Consider the following 26,558-nt stretch of genomic DNA (forward strand, 5'->3'; position numbering starts at 1 on the left):
TGGTCACTTTTCAATCCCAGCCTGGTTTACCTCTAGGAATGTACAGGGAGGTAACCCAGGGAAATTAGCATTGGACACACACACTGATATTAACATTGTCTGCAAAGCATTGTATTGTTCTGGTCCGTGAATGCTGTGTTGTAAGAGACTTGTTACTTTTTTCCCAATAAGATCCTGTTTTGACATCACATAAAAGTGTGTGCTTTATAATCAGATACTATAAACTACACATTAAAGGTGATTGTCTACAGCATTGATCATGAAAGCAATATAGTGGCAGGGCCAGGCAGCCAGGCACTAGGACCTGCAGCACTCCTCAGCTGAAAGGAGTCACTGGCACTGGGACTCTTCTGGCTATAACTTTTCAGAACGGTCAATTTCCAAACAAGTACAAGAGGCTGACTGGATTGTCTTCACTCAATGAGAAGGAACTGGGCCTTTTGAGACCCGACTTGTGGAGATAAACCTGTGGAATAACACGCACACTGGAATATAGCTCAGTATTGGTTGGGACATCCACTTGTGAAGAGGTAGGAGACTTTACACAAGTTCAGCCACTCTGCTGCTGTGTTGTAAAGCCACATTGGGAAACATACTTACTCATACATTGTGTAAAAAAAAAAAAGGTTGAAAATGATTTGACCTGAGCTTTTCAGGGGAAAAAAACATTGCTATTGAACATACAAGTATGTTGTTCAACTTATTACAACCAGATAAAGCTCTTGCAATTAGTCAAATACCTTCATCTTTTGTGTACCAAATCAATTTATTACGTCTTTATGATTGTACTTGCTTGCATGCCAAAACTTTCTCTGTCAGTGGTCTGGTCTCCCTGAGGGTACCATTTTTTTTTAAATAGCCACCTAGCTCATTCATAGACTGTCTATTCACGAGGCTGTTTGCTGGCTGAGAACAGCTGTCCAACTCTCTGACAGAGTCCTGAAGCTCTTTCTAAATGCAAATACGCCTCACATGCAATATAGTTTTGGAAGCATATGGAACATAACCTTTATTTCAGCAAATAATCGTAAAAAAAAAAAACTAAAGGTTTAATTACTACACACCTTTGCAGGGTTAAGGTTCCCACGCGGCCATATTTCCATGTTACAGCGCTTGTTTACGGAAGACAGACGCAAGATAGAGGCCTGTGCTAATTAGCCATCTGCATCCCCGAACACCTGTGTGAAACGGAAGAAAGGGCGCCACAAACGTAGTGTAACTGAAAAAAAACTGTCGGCTGCAACTGTGTTAAAACTGGTTGAAACAGTGTACAGTAAGTACAGTTTAGTATTCGTGAAACTATTGATGTGATATGAAGGTAGAGGGCTTCATGCTTTTAGAAACGTAAAACAATTGAGAATCGAGTCACGTTTCGATGGAGTATTTGGCTGTTTTGGCAAACAGAGCTTAACGCCTCTGAACATAACATGTAAGGTCCTTGGCTCTTATAGTAAATTCTTACCTTGGTGTTTCAGCCCCGTACTGGCCTTCACCAGGCTGCCTGGTTGAGGGCTCAGCAGAGAGGTGGTAGAGGTAGAGATTGAAGCCCGTGGTTGAATGGGATGCTACCATCTCATCTTTTCCCTAAGGGAGAGTTGTCACTCATAGCCCAGCCTCGAAACTCAGCCTCTTGCTCCTCAGGTTACAGCTGTACTCAGATACCCACCACTCTCTCTCATCTATGGACTGCTAGGCACTACTCCAAAAGCTAATCATTTTCTGCTTTGTTTTCTTTCTATTAAATTTTCAGTTAGCAATTTGAATTTTATAGACTTTAACATTTATGTTCAGACATGAATTTCACATGTTATCTCCACTCAAAGGAGTTGTTGAGATACACTGAGGTATCCCCCCAAGGCCTATGTTCACTCCCCTTCAAAGAGCTGTCACTCAAATGGCACTTACATAGAGATCACAGAGTTAGTTGTTTTGGAGTGAGAGGAGGGAATGGAGGGTGCCAAACGACAAATGGAATTGACCCCTATTGTGGAATTCTGAGGGGCTGCCGGAAACAAGAGAGCAGCTGTACTAAATGTTTACCTCTCTGCAGTGCTCAAATGTCCTGCACTCTAAAGGTTGCTGGGTTAAAAACAACCCAATTCGGGTAAATATTGGACAGAACACACGTTGGGTTATTTTGACTCTGCCAGTTGGGTAACAAACAACCCGTTGTTTTCTTTAAGTTGGGTTGTTGATGCTGGGTTATTGAGCTTTATACAACGAGTGGATCTAATCCTGAATGCTGATTGGTTAAAACCGCATTCCAGCCGGTGTCTAGTCCACAAGTTGCCACCGGTTAAATCTTTGACGTTAAAATGTCTATTTACTCTGTTCCATCAGACTGCACAGTCCACTGTCTCATCAGCCCAGCCACACACTTTATCTCCACTATAAAAAGCATCTAGATATTATCTCACATTTCTTTTATACTAACATTTAGTTTTCAACAGCGGAGATTTGTATAAACCTTGATGTCTGTCTCTCCAACATTTGCAACATTGTTTCAAAACTCAAATTCGATCTCCAGCTGTGCCATAGTAATGAATGTGTCGGAGCGAGACAGACAGACAGGCATGCAGCGTTTCTCAGTCAGTCGAAATCATGAATAAGCTGGCATAATTTTTATGGATATAGGCAAACAAGGTAAAACGAAACTCAGTGCAGCTAGTTTGCAGTCTCTCCAGCTTCAGTTTGAAGTGATTGTGTTAGCTATGTTGTTGGCTAGCTTCTCTGAGCAACAGTGTCAAGGCGAGTGAGCATGTATGCCAGGCGAAATCACACCTCATTAGCTCATTGTTATGGATATATCCAAATAAATGCCGCTAGAGAACAGCTTGAAGAAATACAAATGCTTTGCTGTTATTCTGGCTGCACTTTTTGAAGTGACTGTAAGTAAGCCGTAGCCGCGTCCATAGATGAAGAACAAAAAGACTGAATGACTGGGTCGCGTCTCTAGCAACCGAACCGATAGAACGAACGACCAGCCGGCTTGGGTAGGAACGCTAGATTTGTGTCGGGACTATATGTTGTGGAAGGATGAAATAGTATGAATAAATTGAATAAAAGTGCTAATACCATAAAAGCCGGTGTTTGAAGGATATATATTGGCACGGCTTCGTCTCGAGAGCCTAACAGCACCGGTGCCAATATATCCTCCAAACACCGGCTTCTCAGACATCATCACTTTCCACCTGGTCATATCGGAAAGACTGGAGGCGTGGCTTTCAGATAGGTATTGTTGGCCATCCGTGAGAGTAAATGTAATTCCTGTTCATCCTGTTGTTTGTACAGCACAAATTATTCTACCACATTAGATATTTTAACATACAATTAATAACGTTATTATTTAAATATCATAACAAAGTGGTAACTATAACAGCATTGGGATATGCACAGGCACTTGTGGAAATAAACTTGTGTGTTTGCTGGATTCCAAATAAACAGATACATTTCGGGATATTTATAACGGGTGGGCCTCAACTATACAGCATACAACATACAGATGTTTAATTTCGCAAGAGCTAGACAGCACACAACTTACAGATGTTTAATTTTTGCAAGAGCTAGACGAACTGTATGCAGTTCATCAGACCAGAGATGCTTTCCTTCTTATCACACTCATCGTCATTCGTTCTCTCAGCAGAGGCTGTCAACACAGAAAATGTAACAATAGCAAATTCCATGCATCATCTGAATGGGAGATGGGCACTGTTTCAGTGCTATTATCACTGCTAATAAGAGAAAACACTCCCTAACCTCCCTGGATTTTCCTGCTCTTGGGGTCTGTGCAAATCCAACTTACTTCCAAATCTTACCTGTACACACAGCAAGTTCTTTTGTGGCTTAAATACAATACTTTCCCAGCCCAATCGCCTTTCGGCCACTCCTTTTTGAGTCTCTTATCCTGAGGTATTACGTGAGGTGTTTGGTTTTAGGGAAGGTGTTTTACAGTGGTTAGTCTCACCTGACACAGTATGTCTCTCAGAGTTGACAGTGTGAAGGGCTTGAAAACAGGTCCCTAGGGACAGATAATCCTTCCCTGCTTGCTGGAGGGGTTTCACGGTGCGAACCAAAGCCCCCAGGCGTTCCTCTGACTGATCCCCAGGATTACTAGTAGAAGTTCAAACCGGAGAGGGCACAGGGGAGAAATATTCGATTTATATGATATATTTGAGCATATTTGTACATGTATGAAACAGGACAAATCTAAGCACCCCTATTTGACTGCTGGCCCGCTCTCTTTACTCCTCTTTTGTCTCTCCTCATCTGGTATGAGCTGAGTTGCATTGCTGCGGGGTTGCAGTGCACTCAGGAAGTCTACAGCTATTTGACCCTATGGTCCGGTTCATCTGCCAAACAATCTGTTCCACAGGTGGGTGGGTGGGCCTGGACTCCCAGACGTGAGATCGCCCTACTCATTAAAGTAATATGCTTCAGCGCATGAGGCGTTTTCAATCAAAAGTGAATATAAGATTGTGTTTATACTGCAAATCTGTTCCGTCTATATCACAGATTGCAAATGTCACATTTGCTTAACTTTCAATTAATGTCATTACTGCCAAACAAGAATGAACCGATTTAAATCATATGAAAAACACATTGAAGTTAACCCTTCAAAATATCATATTTTGAAGACAAAAATCTACAGCACTAGAATGCCTGGCCACACTTTAGTCGACATAACACAAATCTTCTACCCGAGTCTACCGCTGTAATAACTTACCCTGTATCTGTCACGGACATCTTCCTGGAAATGACCGGACCAAAGCGCAGCTTGATGAGCGTACATTTATTTTATTTTTAATGAATGTCTCTAACAAAACAAGGACACGACCGTGAAGCTTAACTTGGGCAACAATGCCACTAACAAAGTCAACTACCCACAAATGCGAAAGGAAAAAAGGCTGCCTAAGTATGATTCCCAATCAGAGACAACGATAGACAGCTGTCCCTGATTGAGAACCATACCCTGCCAACACCTAGAAACAGAAAAACATAGAAGTAAAGAAACTAGAATGCCCACCCTAGTCACACCCTGGCCTAACCAAAATAGAGAATAAAAGCCTCTCTATGGCCAGGGCGTGACAGTACCCCCCCAAAGGTGTGGACTCTGGCCGCAAAACCTGACTCTAAAGGGCAGGGTCCGGGTGGGCATCCCTTACGGCGGTGGCTCTGGTGCGGGACGTAGACCCCCCTCCGCCTCTGGCTCCCTCCAGTTTGGTGGCGCCTCTGGTGTGGGGACCCTCGCCGCCGACCCCGGACAGGGGACCCTCGATGCGGACCCCAGACTGGGGATCCTCGTTGCGGGCCCCGGACTGGGGACCCTCGTTGCGGGCCCCGGACTGGCCAGGCTGGGGAGACCTACTGAAGGCCTGGTCCTTGGAGGAGTCTAAGTAAAGCACAAAAGAGCAAAGAGATCTGTAGCAGACCCCGTATGTGTTGCATTGGGTTGAGGAGAACCATCGACAGACTGTGTTAGTTTGCTTTCATACAGTCACATCCCAATTTATTGGCCCTCTTGATAAAGATAAAGATAAAGAATACAAATACTGAGCTATCGCATGCTCATGAAATTGGATTTTATTATACTATACTGTTCAGAGAACTAAATTTTGGTTAATAACAAGTGACACAAAAAATTCTGTAAAATGTAGGTCTCAAAATTATTGGCACCACTGTTTTCAACACCAGCACGGCACTGAGCCTTTTTCTGAAAGATTTTATGAAATTATTGAACACATTGGGAGGAATCGTAGACCATTCCTCCATATAGAATATTTCCAGATCCTTGATATCCTTTGGTCTGTGCTTATGGACTGCCCTGTTCAATTCAATTGCAATAACTTCATTGCTGTTGTAACATCCCAAACGGACATGTCAGTTTCACCATTAAGAATTCCAGCTTTAACAAGGGTCCCAGGACCAGTGGAAGGAAAATAGCCCCATAACATCATATTTTATAGTAGGCATGAAGTTGTCTTCTGCATATACATGCTTCTTTCGACGCCAAACCCACCACTGATCTGTGGGGTCAAAGACCACTATTTTCGTGTCATCTGACCATAGCATCGGTTCCAATCCTAGTGCCAATTTTATTTAGCAAACTCCAGGCATTTAAATTTGTTGGCTGCTCTCAATAAAGTTTTTTTTCTTCTGGCAACCCTTCCAAACAGTCTATTGAGACAGAGACAGTGTCTAATTGTAGATTTGGAGACCCGGAGATTTGTAATTTGCCAAGTTTGGCCCTTGGATTTGCCTTTGCCTCCCGTACCATCTTCCTCGCTGTGCATGGGGACAAGATACACTTGCGTCCAATACCAGGCATGTTTACCACTGTTCCACTGTTTTAAAAAGTCTTAATTGTTGCCCTAGTAGTGTTTTTTTAAGCATTTTTTTTGCGCTCATTACCTGAGTCATGAAGGTCAACAACCTTTATCTCTTTTCATCTGTGATGGATGAGAAAGGGATTATACATGCGTGTTACCACAATTTTATATTCCAGTGAAACAGGAAGCCATGGAAGGCCAAAATAGTTCCTTAAAATGAAAATAACTTGAAAAAGTATCATGTTAATGCAGATAAAAAATATATATTTTTGTCCCACACAATGACATCGGGGAGGGGACTGTGGATCTGTCTCTGTTCGTTTATACGTCGGTTCGTACATTAGTCACACGTGATATCTCAGACAGAACTGGCCCGATTTTGACAAAACTTGGGTGAATGATGCATCTTGCCATAGAGATCTGGCAATTACAAAATTACACTGATTGTTCAGATGGTGGCACTATTATTAACCAATAAGGCCTGAGGGGGTGTGGTATATGGTCAATATACCACGGCTAAGGGCTGTTCTTAAGCACGACTCAAAGCGGAGTGCCTGGATACAGTTGTAGCCGTGCTATATTGGCCATATACCACAAACCCCATAGGTGCCTTATTGCTATTATAAACTGGTATTTAGATGTATTTAGAAAAGTAAAAATACATGTTTTGTCATATCCGTGGTATACGGTCTGATATACCACGGTTTTCAACCAATCAACATTCAGAGCTCGAACCACCCAGTTTATAACAAATTTTGAAAGGTAAAGCCCCTGATCCCATTTGACCTATAGTCACGACATTCGCTACATAAGTCCCTCTCCTCACAAGGAACACATTTGCCTCAGGGACGCATAAGGTCCGCCATGATGGAATTTCTGCCATTTTGAAAAAACGCTACTCTTCTGGGACCGAATGACCGATCTGCACAAAAGTTGATATTGTAACTGACAGTTAGACTTACAGGTTATGTCGTTGTCTTTTGTTTGAATTGTTTACGTGTCCGCTGTGCGGGGGAAATGATAATACAAGCGAACTACGTAGCTAATACTGTTGTAACGGGGATCCTTATTGTAGCAACACACTTTTGGAGGGAAGGCAATCCTGCACTGCGTTAGCTAAGTTTTCATGTCATCGGGTGTGGTTCATAAAGGTTGAAGAGTGTATGTTAGAATGAAGTGTGAATTCATGCCAGGAATAATAAGTGTGAAGTTTGATTTCCTCCCTTCTGTAATAAGCAGCCAATTAGGTATTTTTTCCTTTATTCATGTGTTTAATCTGAACCCGCTATAACGCCGGTTAAACTTTTATGTATGTAAGCACTTCAGAGTTATACCAAGCTAATAAGTCACTCGTAAGATAAGGTTGTAAGAGTGTGCTGAATTGTATTTTTCATTTAATTTATAGTTCTCACGGAAGGTGATAATTCTGACTACAGAATAAAGCCGCCAGTTAAAATCAAGGAACGGTTGTGCTCGTGGTTACTGAAGGGAGCTACAGATATGTGTCATCTAAACATTCACATGGGAGTGGTCTTGCACATTAATACAAAAAATCTGTCAAGGATATTCGTATTGTACAAAAATTCTGTACACATGTTGCAAACACTGTCAAGACTCAACATATGCAAGAACATTCATATTGACCTCACGGTGGCGCTATAAAGAGCACATGTTTATATCTCGATCTGTTTGACCCTGTTGATTTGAGTGATTAAATTTGGCACACATGCTCAGGGATACAAGGCATTCGGAAAGCATTCAGACCCCTTCACTTGTTTTTGTTACATTACAGCCTTATTCTAAAATGGATAAAATATTTTTTTCCTCATCAATCTACACACAATACCCCACAAAAAACAGGTTTTTAGACATTTTTGCGAATGTATTAAACATTTTTTTAAATGTCCAAACGCCACTTTGCATTATCTTGGCTGTGAGTTTAGGATTGGTGTCCTGTTGGAATGTGAACCTTTGCCCCAGTCTGAGGTCCTGAGTGCTCTGGAGCAGGTTTTTATCAAAGATCTCTATGTATTTTGCTACGTTTATCTTTCCCTCAATCCTGACTAGTCTCCCAGTCTCTGCTGCTGAAAAACATCCCCACAGCATGATGCTGCCACGACCATGCTTCACCGTAGGGATGATGTCATGTTTTCTCCAGACATAATGCTTGGCATTCAGGCCAAAGAGTTATATCTTGGTTTCAGACCAGATAATCTTGTTTCTCTTGGTCTGAGAGTCTTTAGGTGCCTCCAAGAGGGTTGTCATGTGGCTTTTACTGAGGAGTGGCTCCCGTCTGGCCACTATACCCAAAAGGCCTGATTGGGGGAGTGCTGCTGAGATGGTTGTCCTTCTGGAAGGTTCTCCCATCTCCACAGAGGAACACTGGAGCTCTGTAAGAGTGACTATCGGGTTCTTGGTCACCTCCCTGACCAAGGCCATTCTTCCCTGATTGCTCAGTTAGGAAGAGTCTTGATAGTTCCAAACTTCTTCCATTTAAGAATGATAGAAGCCACTGTGTTCTTGGGGACCTTCAATGCTGCTGAAATCTTTTGGTACCTTTCCCCAGATTTGTGCCTTTACACAATCCTGTCTCAGAGCTTTACACACAATTCCTTCAACCTCATGGTTTGGTTTTTGCTCTGACATGCACTGATAACTGTGGGACCTTATGTAGACATGTCTTTGCCTTTCCAAATCATGTTCAATCAACTGCATTTACCACAGGTGGACTCAAATGAAGTTGTAGAAAAATCGCAAGGATGATCAATGGAAACAGGTTGAACCTGAGCTCAGTTCCAAGTCTCATGGCAAAGGGTCTGAATATTTATGTAAATAAGTTATTTAGTTTAAAAAAATAAATAATTTTAAATGTATTTTACTACATCTTTAGAATAAGACGGAAAAGTAACAAAATGTGGAAAAAGGCAAGGGGTCTGAATACTTTCCGAATGCACTGTATGTATTTTTAGGCATACAGTTGAAGTCAGAAGTTTACATACACTTAGTATGGAGTCATTAAAACTCGTTTTTCAACCACTCCACAAATTTCTTGTTAACAAACTATAGTTTTGGCAAGTCGGTTAGGACATCTACTTTGTGCATGACACGTGTAATTTTTCCAACAATTGTTTACTTATAATTCACTGTATCACAATTCTAGAGGGTCAGAAGTTTACATACACCAAGTTGACTGTACCTTTTAAAAAGCTTGGAAATTTCAAAAAAATGATTTCATGGCTTTAGAAGTTTCTGATAGGCTAACTGACATCATTTGAGTCAATATGAGGTGTACCTGTGGATCTATTTCAAGGCCTAGGTTCAAACTCAATACCTCTTTGCATGACATCATGGGAAAATCAAAAGAAATCAGCCAAGACCTCAGAAAGAAAATTGTAGACCTCCACAAGTCTGGTTCGTCCTTGGGAGCAATTTCCAAATGCCTGAAGGTACCACGTTCATCTGAACAAACAATAGTACGCAAGTATAAACACCATGGGACAACGCAGCCGTCATACCGCTGAAGAAGGAGATGCGTTCTGTCTCCTAGAGACTAACATACTTTGGTGCGAAAAGTACATATCAAACCCAGAACAACAGGAAAGGACCTTGTGAAGATGTTGGAGGAAACAGGTACAAAAGTATCTATTTCCACAGTAAAACAAGTTCTATATCGACATAACCTGAAAGGCCGCTCAGCAAGAAAGAAGCCACTGCTCCAAAACCTCCATAAAAAAGCCAGACTATGATTTGCAACTGCACATGGGGACAAAGATTGTGCTTTTTGGAGAAATGTCTTCTGGTCGAATGAAACAAAAATAGAACTGTTTGGCCATAATGACCATTGTTATGTTTGGAGGGAAAAGGGGGCGGCTTGCAAGCCGAAGAACACCATCCCAACAGTGAAGCAAGGCGGTGGCAGCATCATGTTATAGGGGTGTATTGCTGCACTTCACAAAATATATGGCATCATGAGGGAGGAAAATTATGTGGATATACTGAAGCAACATCTCAAGACGTCAGTCAGGAAGTTAAAGTTTGGTCGCAAATCGGTCTTCCAATTGACCCCAAGCATCCAAAGTTGTGTTAAAATTAAGGACAGCAAAGTCAAGGTATTGGAGTGGCCATCACAAAGCCCTGACCTCAATCCCATAAAATAATTGTGGGCAGGACTGAAAAAGCATGTGCGAGCAAGGAGGCCTACAAACCTGACTCAGTTACACCAGCTCTGTCAGCAGGAATAGGCCAAAATTCAGCCAACTTTTGTGGGAAGCTTGTGTGACCTAAGACAGGAAATATTTACTAGGATTAAATGTCAGGAATTGTGAAAAACTGAGTTTAAATGTATTTGGTGAAGGTGTATGTAAACTTCCGACTTCAACTGTGCGTGTAGATCTACTATGCAATTTGTTTAGACGTGTAATTTTTGTTAATAAACCCTACCCTTTAAAGCTGGAGTCCTTAATGGTGAAACTGTCATATCCGTTTGGGATATTACACCAACGAAGAAGTTACAGGAAACAACAAACCTCAGACATCATTGCACATGTGATAGAACAGCAGAATATGTACTGCTAATTGTTTTACCACACTGCTCAATGCCCACACCTTTGTTTTGTCCACAAAACAAAGACATTAACAAAGGTGCTGGAGTGGACAGTTACACGGTTTCCCCTAATGCAGAATCCATCTTTAATTGTCATGGAAAAACCAGTACAATAACATTGGACAAGTTAAGAGGCTAAATGAAGGTCAGCGAGAGGATAAACAAGATCCAACTTTCCATTTGAAATGGAAGGGAACCTATGAAGTCCTAATTGGATAATATTACTGTAAACAGTTTAGCCTCTTAAGGTCGTGCAGAATGATTTGAAGCGCAGACTCTGTACCTCACCTCTACATTCTCTGTAGGCAATAAGACACACTTGAAGGAATAGCTCATTTAATAATGATCAACAAGGGGGTAGTTGGGAAGGCAATGAAGTGTTGAACCATCACTGGTTGCACATTAACTCCATGCTGACTATGTCACAAACGACGTGAGTCTCAATTATTACTCGAAATCGGAATTCAATGTCTCAGGTAGTCAGTTCTCTTGTTCCTTTGTCCAAAGGCAAACATTTGTCATTTGATTTTTGGGTGAACCTTTCAAGATGATTGGCCATGTCCGGATACCCTTACTTGTATCCTAAACAGTAGGCTGTTTTTAAAAAAAGCTACTCTGAAAATATAGTTTACCAAGCTACCAATTACTTCAAACTGGAAGAAGTTAAGCTACCCTTAAGAAAAATATAGTTTACTGAACTAAATGTACTTTGAAAAAATTGTTCATTACATATAAATTGCTTGGTGAAAATGTGTAAATCTGAAATGTCATAGACTACAAATTTCAAGGACAGATCACTTTGGAGTCATATGTTAACATAATGTGTTATTTAGCCTATTAAACACACAAAATATGTTTCAAGGGAGAATAAGGCAGATCTGGTACCTAAAAAGAAAGGAAATTATTGCCTACTTCACCCATAGTTTGTTTTCTTTTGACAAAAAAAGTAGTGTGTAGTTCGAGTGATTAGCTACACTGCTACATGGAAAAACAGTAATCAACTACTGAACACACTACCAAGATTTAAATTTAGTTCAACTACCACCAAGCTACTGCAAAATGTACACTGAACCAAAATATGAATGCAAGAAGAAACAATTTCAATGATTTTACTGAGTTACAGTTCATATAAGGAAATCAGTCAACTGAAATAAATTCATTCGGTCCAAATCTATGGATATCACATGACTGGGAATACAGATATGCATCAGAAAACCAGTCAGTATCTGGTGTGACCACAATTTTCCTCATGCAGCGCCACACATCTCCTCTGCATAGAGTTGATCAGGCTGTTGATTGTGGCCAGTTGAATGTTTTTCCCGCTCCACTTCAATGACCGTCCGAAGTTGCTAGATATTGGCGGGAACTGGAACACGCTGTCATACATGTCGATCCAGAGAATCCCAAACGTGCTCAATGGGTGACATGTCTGGTGAGTATGCAGACAGTGGAAGAACTGGGACATTTTCAGCTTCCAGGAATTGTTTACTGTCCTTGCAACAATTATCATGCAGAAACATGAGGTGAGGTTGGCAGATGAATGGCATGACAATGGGCCTCCAGGATCTCGTCACGGTATATCTGTGCATTCAAATTTCCAATGAGAAAATGCAATTGTGTTCATTGTCCGTAGCTTATGCCTTCCCATAGCATAACCCCACCGCCACAATGGGGTACTCTGTTCGCAACTTTGTCATCAGCAAACCGCTCGCCCACACGACTTCATACACGTGGTCTGCGGTTGTGAGGCCGGTTTGACTTACTGCCAAATTCTCTAAAATGACGTTGGAGGCAGCTTATGGTAGAAAAATGTAATATTAAATTCTCTGGCAACAGCTCTGGTGGACATTCCTGCATGCCAATTGCATGCTCCCTCAAAACTTGAGACGTCTGCAGCATCGTGTTGTGTGACAAAACGGAACATTTTAGAGTGTGTTTTTATTGTCCCAAGCACAAGGTGCACCTGTATAATGATCATGCTGTTTAATCAGCTTCTTGATATGCCACACCTGTCAGGTGGATGGATTATCTTGGCAAAGGAGAAATGCTCACTAACAGGGTGTAAAAAAATTGGTTCAAAAAATTTGGAGAGAAATAAGCTTTTTGTGCGTATGGAAAAATCTGGGGATCTTTTATTTCAGATCACAAAACATGGGACCAACACTTTTCATGTTGCGTTTATAGTTTTGTTCATTGTAGTTAAATTACTAGCTGATCTACATGTAGTTCACTACTCCCCAACACTGAAACTGAGTATGCTTTAAATGCAAGGATGTCATGCTAATTCATTTTTAAAAATCTAGTATGAATTCGCTGCATGCTATATTGAGAAGGAGAATCCTCTTTTCAGACCCACGTGTGTTTGACAACAGCTGATATCCAGCTGTTGCGCCTTACCAAATGAATGAATGGCGGGAAACAATTGCTCATTAGAGGGCGCATTCTCAGAATGGGTGAGCCTAGTATGTTGACATTTGTTACTTACTGCATACATTTTCTGTAAAGTACATTCTAAATAGACCGTGGTGTGATTCGTGTACAGTAAGACTGTCACTGACAGTTGGAGGCTGGATATTTTTTTTCTAGGGGGAAAGATGTTTCTTCTAGTCTGTTGGCAGCTTTTCCGATATGAGTCGGATGGATGGATACACTACACAGCCTCTAACGCTGTTACATGGAGAGGTCCCTCTTAAGAACCCTGAGCCCAGACTGGTGAAGGAGGGTCAGTGCATGTGAAATTGCACACACCAGAGAAAATGTTGTATATCGCAAGCGTTAAGTCAAGTTTATTTTACTTGCAGAGGGGCAATCATCTCTGATATTCTGCGTGACTAGATTTATGTATGCCATCTAAACTTGGGATCTAATTTCAATATTTAGAGGAACCGCAGACAGTTGTATACAGTGCCAAGGGACATAATGTAAATCTGAACATCTGCTCAGATGATCTGCCCTTTGCAAAGTTACCGGAAACGTGAGAGGGCCACACAGCACGAAGGTACTAAAACTTGTGTTTTTTTTTGGGGGGGGGGCTCTTGGCTTACCTTTGAAATAGAGCAGTGCCATTTAACACATTCTGCAACTCTGGGGGAGAAAGACCATAACAAACACAATGCTTTCATCCTGACACGGCTAGCAGTCATAAAGCAACATGCAACCTGAGGCAGAGGCTTTGAGCCCCGCCGACTGACTGACAAGTAGAGCCATAGCTACACACAAACCGATGTAACAATGGTGTAAACAGACGGAGCCTCCGTCATTTCACAGCAAAACATTGTGAGCTAGATGGACTTGAACGAGCCAAAAGTGGCCTGCTGGCTGCCATTGGTCCAAGCTAAACACTGTACAATGCATTATTGGCTGTGAGATGCACTCAAATGCGTTCTCTTCAATGTTTTGTAGGGTATGCCAGATGTGAGGCCTGTATCAAAATGTTTTGTTCATTGACACATTTATTCTCTAGCTACATCAAAGGACATGTTATTTCAGTGGCCAGGTGTGGATGCTTTGGGACAGACTACGATCAAGGTAAAATCATCTCCCAAGTCTTGATACATTGGTCACGCATAACGTTTAAGGCCTTGTGATAATCTGTCCTATAATAGCTGAATTTGTCCTTTGTGTCTGTGAACTGTAATGTTAACCCAGGAACACAATTTCATCCTATCCTTGTTTGCCTTTTCTAGGCCTACTTCGTGGACATCACTTCATTGGAATGATATGAGATCAATGTTATTCCCGCTAAGACTCTTTCCATTAGGTTAAACTGGATCACGTTGACCAATTCAGGTCGACAAAATATTTCAGGCTCTTTGTTTAAGTGAGCAGAACAATGTGCTAGACAATTGCTACAATGTTGCTTACCAACACCTCTCCTACCCAGGGATCGGGATCGGACAGGAAGACATCATATTGAATGGAGAAATCAATACTGATCTTTGAATCTTTACCATCTAGTTTTAATTTATAATTTACAGCGGAAAAACAAAGCCTTTCATGCGTTTTGCTCAGTATTATTTTGTGCTGGTTGTAAGTTCACAGGAATGGCTGTCTTCTTTTTGACAGATGTGTTTAAGTGAGGATAATGTGTATGAAGTGACAGTGTGTACAGAGACAAGGGTCCGCTGTGTTCCCTCCAGGCACAGAGACCAAACACAGCCATCAGTGACTAATGAAACTGTCCTAGTAAAACTCCAGCTCCATACAAGTTTACGGTACCTTCCTGCTTGAACTTTTTTCTTTCTTGGTGAATTATGTTTTCAACACTGAAACATTTAAGGACGAATGGCGGAAGGAAAGATAAAAGTGTTTATTCTGATGTCTCTTTTTTTTGTGGGGGGGGGGGGGGGGGGATCTACCGGATTCTCAATATTACATCAAACTTTTATTTTATTGCAGAAATCACAACAGCAGAATGCAGGCCCGTTTCACTGGCGGAGACGTCTCTACATTCTCTTTCCAGACATTTCTAAACACCCTCTTTGCAGGAACTTCTAACACACGGCTCTGCACATTATCTCCAGATAGACACAGCCCCTTCACAATCCCATTTGTTGATTTTGAGTTCTTGGTATTCTGAATGGAATAGTAAGTGATGGCTCAATCTGTGAGATCAGCAGATACACTGGACTACATCCCACTTCCACAACACTAAAGTCAGAGCAAGTGTGCTGGGAACGCAGAGCTGCCCTGCAGTTGATTACTACAGGTCCTCTTTGGCTTTCAGCAGGCCTAGACGACAGCCTCCTTCCTCCACTCTCACACATCTGCAGTGAATCAAAACAGCCTGCCAATTTCACTCTCTGGAATTGTCATATTTAAGATGATTTCCCACAAAGTGATCACGTGATAACAGTAATACATCCCCCCCCAACTAGATCAAACAAGAATGTTGTCAAGAAAATGAGAAACAGAATGCTTCAATTGCATGCTATTATACTTCTTAGAATGTTCACGCTGGAGCGGGGTAAAATGCAGCCTTATAAAATAAGGGCTTCAATTGAGCTAATGTGTTTTGCATCAACTCCTTAAAGGTCAAACCTTCTACTGTATGACAACATACCATTTTTGCTTGAAATTTATCCTTATCATCTCCCGCTAATTGCATTTTCTGAGACGACCCAGGACCAAAAAAGTCATATGATGATATAATACCTACAGTGAGTATATAATACCTACTCACCCCTTTGGATTGTTTCACTATTTTCATTGTAGAATAATAGTGAAGACATCAAAACTATGAACTAACACATAAGGAATCATGTAGTAACCAACTGGCATGCGGTCTCTCCTTCACTGCAGCCGAGGTGAGTAAGACATTTAAACGTGTTAACCCTCGCAAGGCTGCAGGCCCAGACGGCATCCCCAGCCGCGCCCTCAGAGCATGCGCAGACCAGCTGGTCGGTGTGTTTACGGACATATTCAATCAATCCCTATACCAGTCTGCTGTTCCCACATGCTTCAAGAGGGCCACCATTGTTCCTGTACCCAAGAAAGCTAAGGTAACTGAGCTAAACGACTACCGCCCCGTAGCACTCACTTCCGTCATCATGAAGTGCTTTGAGAGACTAGTCAAGGACCATATCACCTCCACCCTACCTGACACCCTAGACCCACTCCAATTTGCTTACCGCCCAAATAGGTCCACAGACGATGCAATCTCAACCACACTGCACACTGCCCTAACCCACCTGGACAAGAGGAATACCTATGTGAGAATGCTGTTCATCGACTACAGCTCGGCATTCAATACCATAGTACCCTCCAAGCTCGTCATCAAGCTCGAGACCCTGGGTCTCGACCCCGCCCTGTGCAACTGGGTACTGGACTTCCTGACGGGCCGCCCACAGGTGGTGAGGGTAGGCAACAACATCTCCTCCCCGCTGATCCTCAACACGGGGCCCCACAAGGGTGCGTTCTGAGCCCTCTCCTGTACTCCCTGTTCACCCACGACTGCGTGGCCATGCACGCCTCCAACTCAATCATCAAGTTTGCGGACGACACAACAGTGGTAGGCTTGATTACCAACAACGACGAGACGGCCTACAGGGAGGAGGTGAGGGCCCTCGGAGTGTGGTGTCAGGAAAATAACCTCACACTCAACGTCAACAAAACTAAGGAGATGATTGTGGACTTCAGGAAACAGCAGAGGGAACACCCCCTATCCACATCGATGGATCAGTAGTGGAGAGGGTAGCAAGTTTTAAGTTCCTCGGCATACACATCACAGACAAACTGAATTGGTCCACTCACACTGACAGCGTCGTGAAGAAGGCGCAGCAGCGCCTCTTCAACCTCAGGAGGCTGAAGAAATTCGGCTTGTCACCAAAAGCACTCACAAACTTCTACAGATGCACAATCGAGAGCATCCTGGCGGGCTGTATCACCGCCTGGTACGGCAACTGCTCCGCCCTCAACCGTAAGGCTCTCCAGAGGGTAGTGAGGTCTGCACAACGCATCACCGGGGGCAAACTACCTGCCCTCCAGGACACCTACACCACCCGATGTTACAGGAAGGCCATAAAGATCATCAAGGACATCAACCACCCGAACCACTGCCTGTTCACCCCGCTATCATCCAGAAGGCGAGGTCAGTACAGGTGCATCAAAGCTGGGACCGAGAGACTGAAAAACAGCTTCTATCTCAAGGCCATCAGACTGTTAAACAGAAATCACTAACATTGAGTGGCTGCTGCCAACACACTGTCATTGACACTGACCCAACTCCAGCCACTTTAATAATGGGAATTGATGGGAAATGATGTAAATATATCACTAGCCACTTTAAACAATGCTACCTTATATAATGTTACTTACCCTACATTATTCATCTCATATGCATATGTATATACTGTACTCTAGATCATCGACTGCATTCTTATGTCACTAGCCACTTTAACTATGCCACTTTGTTTACTTTGTCTACATACTCATCTCATATGTATATACTGTACTCGATACCATCTACTGTATGCTGCTCTGTACCATCACTCATTCATATATCCTTATGTACATATTCCTTATCCCCTTACACTGTGTATAAGACAGTAGTTTTGGAATTGTTAGTTAGATTACTTGTTGGTTATCACTGCATTGTCGGAACTAGAAGCACAAGCATTTCGCTACACTCGCATTAACATCTGCTAACCATGTGTATATGACAAATAAAATTAGATTTGATTTGATTTGATTTGGCAGCTTCATTAAATAGTACCTGCAAAACACCAGTCTCAACGTCAACAGTGAAGAGGCGACTCCGGGATGCTGGCCTTCTAGGCAGAGTTCCTCTGTCCAGTGTCTGTGTTCTTTTGCCCATCTTAATCTTTTCTTTTTATTGGCCAGTCTGAGATATGGCTTTTTCTTTGCAACTCTGCCTAGAAGGCCAGCATCCCGGAGTCGCCTCTTCACTGTTGACGTTGAGACCGGTGTTTTGCGGGTACTATTTAATGAAGCTGCCGGTTGAGGACTTGTGAGGCATCTGTTTCTCAAACTAGACACTCTAATGTATTTGTCCTCTTGCTCAGTTGTGCACCGGGGCCTCCCACTCCTCTTTCTATTCTGATTAGAGCCAGTTTGCACTGTTCTGTGAAGGGAGTAGTACACAGCGTTGAATGAGATCTTCAGTTTCTAGGCAATTTCTCGCATGGAATAGCCTTTATTTCTCAGAACAAGAACAGACTGACAAGTTTCAGAAGAAAGTTACTTGTTTCTGGACATTTTGAGGATGTAATTGAACGCACAAATGCTGATGCTCCAGATACTCAACTTGTCTAAAGGCCAGTTTTATTGCTTCTTTAATTAGCACAACAGTTTTCAGTTCTGCTAACATAATTGCAAAAGGGTTTTCTAATAATCAGTTATCCTTTTAAAATGATAAACTTGATGAACTTAGCTTACACAGTGTGCCATTGGAAGACAGGAGTGATGATTGCTGATAATTGGCCTCTGTACCCCTATGTAGATATTCCATTAAAAATCAGCCGATTCCAGCTACAATAGTAATTTACAACATTAACAATGTCTGCACTGTATTTCTGATCAATTTGATGTTATTTTAATGGACAACAAATGTGCTTTTCTTTCAAAAACAAGGACATTTCTTAGTGACCCCAAACTTTTGAATGGTAGCGTAGATTGATTCATTGATTAGGATAACACATTTGGTCCAGCATCTGCTAAACCTTCATGAAGCATTGCAGCATCTCTCTATGAGTCACTTTGAATAAAGGCAGATTAAAAAAAGAGTCTCACACAGCATAGCACTATCTACGGTAACTACAGTTATTCTACAATGTAAAGACCAAACTATTCCCAGTATCCATATCTCTCTCCTGTTCTTTGTGCTTGCTCCCCCCCCCCCCCCCCCCCCCCGAGCCCTGCTATATCAGGCTCTAGGCCAGCACAATGCTATGCTTCATTCCTGCTGTGAGCAGTTTCGCAAGAATGCCCACGGCAACGCACTGAGCAGCATGTCATTCAAAGCCCAGAGGTGGCCCTCAGATAAAGTCACCGGTGCCACAGCTCCCTCTACGCCGGACGGCTTTGAATGGGGGCCGGGCAGACAGGCTCAGGTTACCAGAGGCACTGTGTGACTTTTACCATATAAATGAAGCCAACGTTTTCTGGAGGGGGGGGGGGGGGGTGTTCCCGTGTGGCAGACGGTGGATTGTCTGTGTCGCCGGGGTCTGGTTGTCAGTCATGCCAGACGGAATTCATTAAATGGACTGACTCCATTAGAGCTAATGAGTTGTAGGTCAGTAGTTGTGGGTGGGCCGCGCTATTCTGAACTAACAGACCATATCGATTACTGGGTGTAATTGCACTTGTCAGTGACGCTGCAATTTTTTTGTCATTGCATACATGTATATTCAATGTAAACTCGTTAAAAACCACACAGTGCCTTCCACAGAGTCTTAAATAATATAGTGGTCATGGTACAAAGTAACTGGTCTCAAAGATTCTTGGAAGGTTATGTAACTGAAAGCAAGCAGGATGTTTCGGATTCTTTCATTTAGAGTTCCATATTGGTTTGGAAAATGTGTCTTTCCCTGAGAGAAAGACAAACACGGCTTTTATATACAGTACACTACACTTAAGAAAAAGAGTTCCAAAAGGGTTTCTTCGGCTATCCCCATAGGAGACACCTTTTTGGTTTCAGCTAGAACCCTTTTGGCTTCCATGGAGAACCCTCTGTGGAAAGGGTTCTACCTGGAACCAAAAAGGGTTCTTCAATGTGTTGTCTTATGTGGACAGCATTTTAGGCTCGAGATAGCACCTTTTTTTCTAAGAGTGTTGATAGACATCTGGCAAGGTTCAAGGCAATTGGGCTGACAAACTATATGATTTCGTTCTCCCTTCTTCTAGGCCTGTTGGCTGTGACTATGATGAGGAACTTACAGCTCAAAACTCTATTCTGTAGATATTCTCTGAGTGTATACTACGAGCAGCTCTGCTAAGTTCTTTGCCTCTTCATCCATCCATCCAGTTGTCTAACTTCAGGAGAAAGACTGTCTGGTGTGGTGTGTTCTCAATTATTATGTTGGGATGATTCTGTGGATGATACTGTGTGTTCTATGTGGTTGATTTATAGTAGCAGTCAGACTGTGTGACAGTAACAAGGTGTTGTTGGAGAAGAGCTATTTGGTGAGGAGCTAAGTCTTTCTCTCTGCCCAAATGGTTATCCACTGTCCTTACAATGCTGCCTCTGCGAGAGGGGGTAGAGGGATTACACTGGAATGTTTTGGAGATTCCTGGGAGAGCAATACCGAGAGAGGGTTTAGTGTTCTGTTCACAGATCTATGAGAAAAATGGCTGTGGCAAAGTCATTGAGTTTAATGCACTAAGACCCAAATCTAGTTTATAGTTTTCATATGGGAAACCACACATGGAAACACTAATACAGACAGTATATCACCTCAGCTGCATGTGAGGAATATGTGTTATTATGTCTCACTGTGGATTGATTAAATATATTTCTTGAGCAATGTTTTATTCAAACCTGTGGGTTCCATACTGTACAATGAATCCCACAGGTCCTGTGTATCACGTGTGTGTACTGGTATGTAACGAGTATATTACACTGGCGCTCTTTGGCCATCCCTCTCCCATGTCAGTGTGTTTAGAGTGGCTTGATGGGCTGCTTTACAAACCCTGTGCATGACTCACCACAGCGCAGAGGGGAAATAATACTGTGGCTATCCCACTTTCCAACCAAGGTGCATGAACACTGAAAGAGTAAGCTGAAGATATTCCGCAACTTTTGGCAGGACCGTTGACGTTGGCTTTAGAAATAATTTGTTGTTGTTAAAACCGTGTGCTTTGGTTGCATGCCTTCCTCAGGTTATTTGTGTCTTTCTCTCTCGCCATAGGCAGGTGCCAGAGCCAAGCTGGGGGCCATAGAGAGCCAGACAGACAGTCCTGATGGCAGAAACCTGGAAGGCAGTCTGCTCTGAACACGTGCTCTAGGAGCCCGCCCCGCCAGGGGCCACACTTCACGCGGAAACACTGCACAGGTGAGCTGAACAAGATTTTTTTTATATGTGTTGAATCCAATTCAAATTTGAATCATTGTATTTTCATAAAGAATTCTGCGCGGGTCACAATCTCAAAAAGGGTCACCTGTTTACAGAGTTTTTCCTGGTCAGGTCACTATAAGAACTCCTGGTGTAGAGTTAGAATACAACACACTGTAATGCTGCTTTCATTTTTTTTGTGTAAAATGATGCCGGAGAAGGCGTGTTCATAGGCGATCGAATATACCCCCACTTCCATCCATTTTGCTAGCAAACATGCAATCTTTGGAGTGTAAAATCGATGACCTACGCAGAAGATTCAAAACTGTTATATCTTATGCTTTACGGAGTCGTGGCTGAACGACGACACTGTCAACATACAGCTGGCTAGTTATACGCTGTTCTGGCAGGATAGAACAGTGGCGTCTGGTAAGACAAGGGGCGGCAGACTATATATTTTTGTAAATAACTGCTGGTGCACGATATCTAAGGAAATCTCGAGCTATTGCTCGCCTGAAGTAGAGTATCTCATAATAAGCTATAGACCACACTATCTACCTAGATAGTTTTCATCTGTATTTTAGTAGCTGTTTACATACCACCACAGACTGAGGCTGGCACTAAGACAGCATTGAATGAGCTATATTCCGCCATAAGCAAACAAGAAATCGTTCACTCAGAGGCAATGCTCCTAGTAGCCGGGGACTTTAGTACAGGGAAACATAAATCTGTTTTACCAAATGTCTATCAGCATGTTAAATGTCCAACCACAAGGGAAAAAAACTCTAGACTACCTTTACTCCACACATAGCTCTCCCTCGCCCTCCATTTGGCAAATCTGACCATAATTCTATCCTCCCGATTCCTGCTTATGAGCAAAAATTAAAGCAAGAAGCACCAGTGACTAGATCAATAAAAAAGTGGTTAGATGAAGCAGATACTAAGATACATAACTGTTAAGCACAGACTAGAATATGTTCCGGGATTCCTCCGATGGCATTGAGGAGTACACCACATCAGTCATTGGCTTCATCAATAAGTGCATCGATGATGTCATCCCCACAGTGACCGTACGTACATACCCCAACCAGAAGCCATGGATTACAGGCAACATCTGCACTGAACTAAAGGCTAGAGCTGCCACTTTCAAGGAGCGGGACTCTAACCCAGAAGCTAATAAGACATCCCGCTATGCCCTCCGACGAACCATCAAACAGGCAAAGCATCAATACCGGACTAAGATCGAATCGTACAACACGGGCTCTGACGCTCGTCGGATGTGGCAGGGCTTGCAAACCATTATAGACAAGAAAGGGAAGAACAGCCGAGAGCTGCCCAGTGACACAAGCCTACCAGACATGCTAAACTACTTCTATGCTCGCTTCGAGGCAAATAACACTGAAACATGCATGAGAGCACCAGCTGTTCCGGAAGACTGTGTGATCAAGCTCTCCGCAGCCGATGTAACATGTCAACATTCACAAGGCCGCAGGGCCAGACAGATTACCATGATGTGTACTGCGAGCATGTGCTGACCAACTGGTGTCTTCACTGACATTTCAAACCTCTCCTTCTCCGAGTCTGTAATACCAACAGGTTTTAAGCAGACCACCATGCCTAAATGACTACTGACCCATAGCACTCATTTCTGTAGCCATGAAGTGCTTTGAAAGGCTGGTCATGGCTCACATCAACACCTTTATTCCAGAAACCCTAGACCCACTCCATTTTGCATACCGCCCCAACAGATCCACAGAAGATGCAATCTCTATTGCACTCCACATTGCACTTTCCCACCTGGACAAAAGGAACACCTAAGTGAGAATGCTATTCATTGACTACAGCTCAGCGTTCAACACCATAGTGCCCTCAAAGCTCATCAATAAGCTAAGGAACCTGGGACTAAACACCTCCCTCTGCAACTGGATACTGGACTTCCTGACGGGCCACCCCCAGGTGGTGAGGGTAGGTAACAACACATCCGCCATGCTGATCCTCAACACAGGGACCCCTCAGGGGTGCCTGCTCAATCCCCTCCTGTACTCCCTGTTCATTCATGACTACACGGCCAGGCATGACTCCAACACATCATTAAGTTTGCAGATGACACAACAGTGGTAGGCCTGATCACCGACAGCACTGAGACAGCCTATAGGGAGGAGGTCAGAGACCTGGCCGTGTGGTGCCAGGACAACAACCTCTCCCTCAACGTGATCAAAACAAAGGAGATGATTGTGGACTACAGGGAAAAAGAGACTGAGCACACCCCCATTCTCATCAACGGGTCTGCAGTGGAGCAGGTTCAGAGCTTCAAGTTCCTTGGTGTCCACATCACCAACAAACTAACATGGTCCAAGCACACCAAGAGGGCACGACAAAACCTATTCCCCTCAGGAGACTGAAAAGATTTGGCATGGGTCCTCAGATCCTCAAAAGGTTCTACAGCTGCACCACCGAGAGCATCCTGACTGATTGCATCACTGCCTTGTATGGCAACAAATCGGCCTCCGACCACAAGGTACTACAGAGGGCAGTGCGAACGGCCCAGTACATCACTGGGGCCAAGCTTCTTGCCATCCGGGACCTCTATACAAGGCAGCGTCAGAGGAAGGACCTAAATATTGTCAAAGACTCCAGCCACGCTAGTCATAGACTGTTCTCTCTGCTCCCGCACGACAAGCGGTACCGGAGTGCCAAGTCGAAGTCCAAGAGGCTTCTATAAACGGCTTCTACCCTCAAGCCATAAGACTCCTGAACATCTAATCAAATGGCTACCCTGACTATTTGCTTTGCCCCTCCCTTTTTTACACTGCTGCTTCTCTCTTCTCCCTGCATTGGTTTGACTCTGTACTGGTATCCCCATGTATATATTCTCACTATTGTAATTTTACTGCTGCTCTTTAATTACTTTTTTATTTTATATCTTATTCTTGTCCATATTTTTTTTAACTGCATTGTTGCTTTGGGGCTCATACGTAAGCATTTCACTGTAAGGTGAAATGTTGTATTGTATTCGGCACATGGGATAAATAAAAGGTGATTCGATTTTTTTCCACACCCACCACAAGAGTAAACATGTTTTTCTTGCTGCACAGTATGTATTGTGTAAAGCATATTGTGCGAGCTGCCATTACCAGTAACCTGACAACGACACAGCTGTTGTTGTATCTCTCCATCCCTGCACAGTACTGCCATCACACTGAGCCCACACTCTAACAAGTGTCACACATTATAATCCTCAAACTACCTTTCTCTATGGATGAATATGACAAAGTCCCTCACCTATTTTGAAACCACCTGTCTGTATGCTCTATGATGGATGAAGCGGGAATCCGAAGTCAGTTTCTACAATTCTTGAACAAGATTTGATCCCTAATGTTGATGTCTGTGTGTGTATTTGATCCCTGATGTTGATGTCTGTGTGTGTGTGTTTGATCCCGCCAGGTGTGTGAGTCCATGAGGTCGTCCATGCTGGTCCTGCTCCTCATGGTCAGTGCCCAGGCAGTGGCCACCATGGGAGGGGACTTCTGCCCCCCGGTCTCCGTTCAGCAGCAAGGCCCTGCCCCCAAAAGGACCCCTAACTCTGCCCCCACCGTGGATCCCAAACTGTTCACCAAGCGACGCTACCGCTCGCCCCGCGTTCTCTTCAGTGCCCAGCCGCCCGACACTGAGCCCATGGGACGCCAGGGGTCCGGGGCCAGCAGGGCAAGGCGCAGGGTTGGTCAGCCGAAGCACCGGGGGGTGTACTCTGTGTGTGAGAGCATCAGCGTCTGGGTAGGCAACAAGACCAAGGCCACGGATATATCTGGCAACGAGGTGGAGGTGTTCCCGGATGTGAACATTAACAACGTGAAGAAGAAGCAGTACTTTTTTGAGACCACGTGCCGTGGCGCACGGGGAGGCAGCACTGGCTGCCTGGGCATCGATGGGCGACACTGGAACTCCTACTGCACCAACTCACACACTTTTGTGCGGGCGCTGACTTCCTTCAAAAACCTGGTGGCCTGGAGACTGATCCGCATCAACGTGGCCTGTGTCTGTGTGCTTAGCCGAAAGTCCTGGCGACAGTGACCGTACTCTCACGGGTCATGTGGTCACTTCAGTACTGACGACAGGACCACTTGGTACTATCATATGTCACTGCAGTACTGCAGTCCCAACCCCCCACCACCTACCCACTGGAGTGCTCTGAGACTCTGCCCCACTACAGCCCTCACCTAGCCGTCTGCACAAAGTAAATTATTGATTATGAGGACTGCAAGTATATAAACCAACCATTTCTTTATCACTTGTTGTTGTTGTTGTTGTTTTGTTGTTGATATTGTTATTTATTAAACACCTCAGTACATGCACTGCATGTTGTTTGGCGTTATTGTCTGGGTGGTGGCTGTCACAGGGACCAATGTCAAAAGAAGTGGCTACACTTTTTTTAAACTGTAGAAATGTCTGCTCCATGAGAAAGTGGATGAATAGAAACATACAGCCTCACTTTGAGGTCCTTTGGTCAGCATTTGGCTCATGGCTTCTCTGAGATGTATCTCTTTTACTCCAGAACAAATTCAGTTCTGTTTTTTCCAATTGAGCAATTTCAAGGCGGATGAACAAGCCATACCTAAAATAAAAAGTCCCTGTGGATAACATTTCTCTCCACGGGCTGACTTTCCTAACTGCCTCAATCCGTTTGCATCATGGAAAGAAATAACATGTAGAGAATAGCTAAGGTCCTTGTTAGCTACGAAGCCTTTAGGAAACTCACCCCAGGAAACATATTTTTGCCACTTTTTATTTGACTTTTTATTTTTAGAAGGTGTGTTCATCACCCTTTTCAAGGTTTCGCATTAGCTCCGTAGCTGAAGTAGCACTTTAATTTCTCCCATATTTAGCTTTTTCACCCATGACTAAACGCAAATACAATACTGACACAGACCACTGCTTTCGGGAAACTACCCGCACACAGCGTCCCTCACACACTTTTAATGTGGTCCAGCAGTCCTGGCTAGGTGGTCGAAATCAAGGGATTGGAATCTTCTCCTGGCTGCGTAGAGCATTTCCATAGCCCAAACACTCAGCTGGATAGCCATCCATCCACCTCCTGGCTGTGACCCCAGGACCTGGGCA

At 43.4% G+C, this 26,558-nt stretch overlaps 1 protein-coding gene across 2 annotated transcripts; it reads left to right on the forward strand.

Moving 5' to 3' along the window:
• The first annotated feature begins 377 nt into the window (after nucleotides 1-377).
• On the forward strand, nucleotides 378-25,790 carry ngfb (nerve growth factor b (beta polypeptide)). Of its 2 annotated transcripts, none has more exons than XM_029686869.1 (3): nucleotides 378-530; nucleotides 21,297-21,440; nucleotides 24,885-25,790. In XM_029686869.1, the coding sequence occupies exon 3, from the start codon at nucleotides 24,897-24,899 to the stop codon at nucleotides 25,509-25,511; it is 615 nt and encodes a 204-aa protein (XP_029542729.1). In that variant the 5' UTR covers nucleotides 378-530; nucleotides 21,297-21,440; nucleotides 24,885-24,896; the 3' UTR covers nucleotides 25,512-25,790. The 2 variants fall into 2 exon arrangements, with proteins under 2 accessions (XP_029542729.1, XP_029542740.1); XM_029686880.2 differs by lacking the exon at nucleotides 378-530 and adding an exon at nucleotides 20,766-21,162.
• The last annotated feature ends 768 nt before the right edge of the window (nucleotides 25,791-26,558 follow it).

Source organism: Oncorhynchus nerka, linkage group LG2 (genome assembly GCF_034236695.1).
Source record: "Oncorhynchus nerka isolate Pitt River linkage group LG2, Oner_Uvic_2.0, whole genome shotgun sequence".
NCBI classification, from domain to species: Eukaryota; Metazoa; Chordata; class Actinopteri; order Salmoniformes; family Salmonidae; genus Oncorhynchus; species Oncorhynchus nerka.